The sequence below is a fragment of the Haliaeetus leucocephalus genome, unplaced genomic scaffold (genome assembly GCF_000737465.1).
Source record: "Haliaeetus leucocephalus isolate CR32 unplaced genomic scaffold, Haliaeetus_leucocephalus-4.0 Scaffold144, whole genome shotgun sequence".
Taxonomy (NCBI): domain Eukaryota; kingdom Metazoa; phylum Chordata; class Aves; order Accipitriformes; family Accipitridae; genus Haliaeetus; species Haliaeetus leucocephalus.
Window position 1 is genome coordinate 1,698,764 of NW_010972580.1, and position 6,000 is coordinate 1,704,763.

General features: G+C 52.2%; 1 protein-coding gene across 1 annotated transcript in view; it reads right to left on the bottom strand.

Annotated features, from left to right (window-relative positions):
• Positions 1-3,207, bottom strand: part of ASIC2 (acid-sensing (proton-gated) ion channel 2) — a 513,904-nt gene extending 510,697 nt beyond the window's left edge. The window contains exon 1 of the mRNA XM_010561355.1: positions 2,474-3,207. Coding sequence (XP_010559657.1) covers positions 2,474-3,037 — 564 coding nt within the window. The 5' untranslated portion in view covers positions 3,038-3,207. The remainder of the gene's footprint in view (positions 1-2,473) is intronic.
• Between the last annotated feature and the right edge of the window lie 2,793 nt (positions 3,208-6,000).

A 6,000-nucleotide genomic window follows, 5' to 3' on the forward strand; every position in this document is an offset into this window, starting at 1 on the left:
TAATGCAGCAGAATGGATGGGCTGTCACAGAGCCTATATGCAGTTGCAACAGGTTGTTGGTGATTAAATGCAAAATTCATCCAGGACACGAGGTTCTGATTCAGCCTGGAGGCAGTTCAAAGACCTTTACAGCACGCTTCCTCTGGAAAGACCTACTCATCTTTCAAGCAGACACTTTTTTGCTGCCTTTTATCTCTGAGAGGTAAAGTCTGGAAGGAAAACAGGGTTGTTGTGTCCCTTTTGAGTGCTGCTCCCTGGATTTCCATAACCTGAGGAATTACCTGGAGTCAGTGAGACTGAAACGCCTGCCTCTGTTAGAAAGACACAGCAGGCAATGCTGGGAAGATGTTGTCTTCTGGATCATCTAGGAGCTGCTTTGCAGAAAGGACTGAAGTATTTCACTGCCCTGTTTCTGAATCTCTACAGTACTTTGACAAGCACAAGCACTGTCAGTCTGTAATATCCTATCTGTTTCTAGCTGGCCCTAACCTGTTTTAGCAGAGCACGGATTTATTTGGCAGACAGTGAATGTTTAGTCTTTCTGGAAACTACTGTATCCACCACGAAACAAAAATAAATCATTGTTTCAGAAGCAGCTACCTGAAAAAAATAAATGGCCAGGGAGATGACACCCTACAGTGTCCCAGGGAGGCTGCCAAGAGCTCCTGTCTTACCTGAGAACAGGACCTGCTTTTTAAAGTCCTGCATTTGTTTTGAATGTGCTGTTTGCTTGCTGGCTTTGAGGCTTTTGCTTTTGGCTGGTGTTTATTACATTATTGGGAAGCCCACGGGCAGAATACCTCCCTCTCCCCACACCCTCGCTATGGTTAGGGGAGGTCTGTCCATCCTGTTGGGATCTGTCCTCACTCCCCAACTCTTCTGTCCCCTGGACTTTTGCGTCTGTTTCTCCTTTTCTAGCCCATTCTCTAGACTTAGTCACACAAGGCTTTTCTTTAGCAAGCTCTTCTCCCAGTGACTTTCTTAATACCTTTCTACGACCCACATGACCCAACATCTGCTCAGATCTGCCCAGGGAGCAGAAGCAAAGGAGCACTTTGCCTGGATACCCAGTTTGAAATGGGCAAGGCATCAGGGTTATGCACAGGCAATAACCAAGGCATAAAATTATATGTTCCTGCTCAGGTGTTTAAAGAGAGCACAGTTCAGGTGATGGCAATGACTTTGTAGCATGAGTCGTTTGGACTCATTTGCTGGGAGATCCAAAAGCAGCAGAGACAGAAAATATGCCCTTCTCCTAAAACCAACCAAGGATCCTGCTGACAAACCAGACCATCACAAAACCTGTTACGGCACCTGCCTGTCTGCAGGACGGATAGCAGTGAGCAGAACGAGCAGCATCGCTCCCAGAGAGACAACCATCTGAAAGCTGTAGCATTACTGACTCCAGGATTACCAACCCTCCCAGCCAGCTCAATTGGTGCAAAGGGACTCGCCAGGGTGGCCTGAAAGCAAAGTACAACTTAGCCCAGTCCCCAGCCCACACATCTCTGCCAGGATTTTACTCAAACCGCCAGCCTGGGGGGAGCAGACCCCTCTGCAGCCCCTTGCCCAGCCCAGCACCCTCACCTGCCCCAGCAGCACACGGGGGGCATCACTTTTTCCAGGCAACCTACTTTTTATTTTTATTTTAAGCTGATAATTTTTGCCAGCCAAACTACCCACGCCAGCCTGCACTGCCATCAGGGTGTCATCCAGAAGCTGTAAACTGAGCAGCGTCTGCTTCCTTCAGGATCCTCAGGCTACCCAGCTCACTGCACCTCCCCGCCAGCCTAAGAGCAGACTGGGATCAGAGCTGAGCCTGATTTCTTTTCCTCTTCTTCTTATTCCTGACCCCCTTCTCTCTAACACAGCACCAGGAAGGGACCCACCTGCTGCCCACATTGTGCAGCAAACTTGGATTTATGAGCCATGACCACCAGGAACAAGCAGAAAAATTTCCCCTTCCACAATTTCAGTAGGGCTACAAACACCCAGGGAAATACAACTGGTTAATGGACATTACTCAGACCATCCTTGAATGCTTGCCTCTCTTGCTGGCCTCTTTCCAGCCCTCTCTACTTTCTCCAGCTGGCTAACATTCACTGGCCATAGCAAGAGACCCCCAAGTCCCCTCTGATGCTCAGCAGGACCCATCTGATGCCTTGGTCTGACACCAAGCAGCCGCCTGGGAACCGTGGGCCTTACGCAGGACGGAGGCTGGACCTGCTGCAAGCCCCTTGCAGGGCTGGCCCCACATAACCCCCCGTTAGGACTCCAGCAAACACACTTCAACTCAACAGGCTGCCTCCTCCTCCTCCTCCTCTGCCATCCCAGAGCCCAGCAGACACCATTCACTCATCACACCGTGCCCACACGGGTTGGCCAGTGACCTCCAATGCTGTCCAGGTCCTGCAACAACGGCATCGACCACACACCCAGAGAAGAGAAAAGCAGAGTGTCTGCTCATACTCACAGTTTTGAAGTCCTCATGGTTGCACTCCTGGCCTTTGAATTTGCAGTACAGCATCATATCCTTCAGGTCATGGCCAACCCGCGCCAGGAACTCCTGCATGTTGAAAACTTTTGGTTTGTACTGCTTAAAGTTGGCCTTTTCTTGGAGAATGGCTAAGACGGCTGGGTCAGCCAGGTGAGGGTTGGGGATCTGCAGGTTGACATCAAGCAGAGCCAGGAGCTCCCCAGCATGGTACAGGTCGTTGGTGGTGAGCCGGGAAAAGCGAAACTCGTTGAGGTTACAGATGGTGACAGCAGGGAAGACCAGGCTGTTTGCCACGACCTCGTCCACTTTGGTCACGTGCTGGTAGGAGAAGTAGAAAGCCACCCGGTCTGAACTCTCAACCAGGAGGAGACCCAGCGAGCCCACGAAGGCCAAGGTCCAGAGCAGGCGCCGGATGGTCACTGGCCCGTAGACGAAGACGTGACGGATCCCGTGGAGCGTGGAGGTGTTGGCAAAAATCTGGATGCTGGAAGGCTGGAGGCTGCCCATGCTGCCCTCGCTGGTGCTGTCCTTCAGATCCATCAGGGATAGTTAGTTAAATCCTGGCACTGCTTTTTGGGTCAGTCTGTAGCTGGAACTGGGATCCAGATCTCTCCCCTCCCCTCTCGAAAGTAATTAAACCCTTTTAGGGGCGGGAGAGAGAAGGAGAGTCTCAGGCCAGCTGCTGCGAGTTTATCCCACAAGCTCAGCAGTAGCTTCGCAGGGGTAAATATTTATACAAAATCCATTCAAACTCTCGCTCTTGATTTCCTCGGTGCGATAAGAAGGGCTGGTTTTATTTAGGGAGACACCAAGGTGATGTGGAAGAGATGTGGGTGGGCAGCGAAAGCTGAGCCAATGGAAATAAAGTCCTCCCCCTACACACACACACATGCACACACACACACGCCGAACGGAGATGAGATTAAGCGAGAGAATGAGCTTAAAACAAATCGAGGCAGCTCGCAGCCTGTTAACTAGTGCGTAAAGCCCAAGGATGCCGCTTCCCAGAGCCGATGTCTTGCAGAGCGGCAGGGCTTTCAGACCCATCGGGTGATGCTCCCCGTGCTCTGGGGATGCGAGCTGCTGGATTTAGGCAACTCTCCTCCTCCCCACCCCTCCATTTTGGGCAGGGCTCCAAGAAATACCACTCAAAAAAAACGCACCCTGTGCTACCGTTGTTATTTCCGAGGGCTTCTCTCAGGGAAAGGTGGGCAGTTAATTCAGCTGAAGTATGAGGGGAAAAGGGGGAGGGAAAGGCTAAAAAAAAAAGAAAAGGGGGGAAAATTGCTGCTCAGCTCCACGCACACACATATGCGCAGACCGAGCAGGGGAGAAAGCAATAGCGTGAAGCCTTTCCTCTGTCACACAGCAGCTCCGAGCAAAAAAATCAGACAGGGCAGGACTCGGTGGGGAGAGGCAGCAGAAGGTGAGGGGCTGCAGCATCTCTTCTCTCTCTGTCTCAGAGCTTCCCTTCACTTCAGGACACTCGAGAGGGCGAAGCGCTGAGAGCCGTGAGTCACGCATCGATCCCAAGCCCCGCGGCAGGGCGAGAGCCCAGGGGAGAGCAGGGCGAGGGGGCTGCGATCGGAGCCCCCCAGCTTCTGCTTGGGGGCTGAGTCTGTAAGCGGCCGTGCCTCGGGGGGGGGCCGGGAGGACTGTGCTGAGCAGCTCCTGCAAGCCCCTGGGCTTAACCCACCCAGGACTTGGAAGACTTTCAGCCAGCAGGATCTCCAGATGTTTTGTTTGCCGCTGAAAGGCAGCTGTGATGGATGTGTTTGGGGAAGATGCTCCCAGATGTGCATTCAGCCGGGAGGTTTGGAAGGGGGAGGGGGGGGGGGGGGCCAAACGGGGAAAGGTTTTCTACCCAAGAGATGCTGCAAAATCCTCTAATAATGCCTCCATACGTGAGAACATCCTTAGTGCATGCTGCAGGACGTGGGAATGAGCGGGGTTCAGCCCAGAGATGAAAGGTGCCAGAGCCTGAGAAGGGTCTGGGGTAACTCCCCTCCATATCGTCTTGGTGCATAGCAGTATTTTTGCTTGCTTTTCTTCAAATCCAGAAGAAAAAACAGTTTCTCTCTCCTACAGCACCCAGCACTATGGTAGGTGAGAGTCCCAGGGGCCATGGTAGCAATGGGGAGGTGATTTTCCCAGCTTGGATGAGGTGGAAGCAGAGGGCCAAAGCACAGACAGAGCCTGTCACAGCCTGCAGTGCAATGCCCAGTGACTCTTGGCCACCCGTGAAGTTACCTCAAGGACAAACTCAAAGATTATCTGGGACAAAGTGAGACTGGTTTTTGTCTTTATAACCCCAGTGCTGTTATCATAAGAGCAGACCCTGAAAGAGCCTTTGCATTTTGCACCTTTTGGCCCCTTCAGCTCTTCAGGTGCTTCCTTTCCACTGATGGACCCCTGAGTCCTTTGTCCCCTGGCCATGAGCCACCCTGTCCTCCCGCTGATGATTTTTACCCAGAGATAAGATCATTTCAGCTTTTGCTACCTCCAAAGCCACATTTGCCCCTGGCAGCCAAAGGCAAGCCCAACTGTAGCATCCCCCAGCATAGATTATCCTATGGGAGTATCTCTCAGGCTGAGCTACTCATCCCAGCACTCCTATATGGCAGCACAATGCTACTTTCTCCATTTTGCATGAGGGAAACTGAGGCAAAGAGAGGACAAAGGACTTGTGAGCAGTCACCCAGAAAGCTTGCAATATATCCATGAGCTGAATTTCCCAGTAGGTCTTTTCAGTTTGCTGAAAATGCCGGTTTGCTGCTCTAAACCCGAACCCTCCTTCCATAGCCAGAAGGCCCCAGGACTGTGCTGAGACCGCGGCCGGTCCTCACGGAGAGCTGGGGTGCAGAGGGAGCAGGACCTGCCACCAGAGGCCAGTTTCTTTTTTGTACAAATCCACATCAGCCCTGAAATGCAAAAACTGGTCCCTCCTCCTGCATCTCTGCTCGTAAGTGAAAGCCAGGCTCTCAATGCAAGCCCATTTGTGACTAAACGGAGCTGTGTCCCTTCTTTCTTAAGCAGAAATTCAGCCTTACAAACCTCCTGCATCTTGTCATGCCCTTTCCAGGAGGGGTGGAGAAGACAGTGCTGAGCAGACCCAAGCAACGTGAGAACCAGAATTAAAGCAGCTGAGGACAGAGTGGCCACACTCTGGGCTCCAGACTTTGCTGCCTGTCTACGAGACAAAACCATTCCGCCCCTAAAATATCCTGGCAGGAACGGACTCCTTTTCCCACCCATCACTGATCCATCTGCAAATGTCCCTCCTCTCCCCGCCGCCCCACTCCGTCTGCGTTATTTGGCCTCATGCGTTAATGCTTTCATTTGTTCACCATGCGTGCTGCCTTTACAATCCTGTTTTCTGTAATTCATACCATATACCATCTGCTGCCTTTTATTATTTAACTATGTTGAGCGCTTTGGCTGCAGTCTGGAGGAAGAAGCGCCGTGCCCAGCGGTGCTGCCTGGCACCAGTGCCAGCTCGCCGG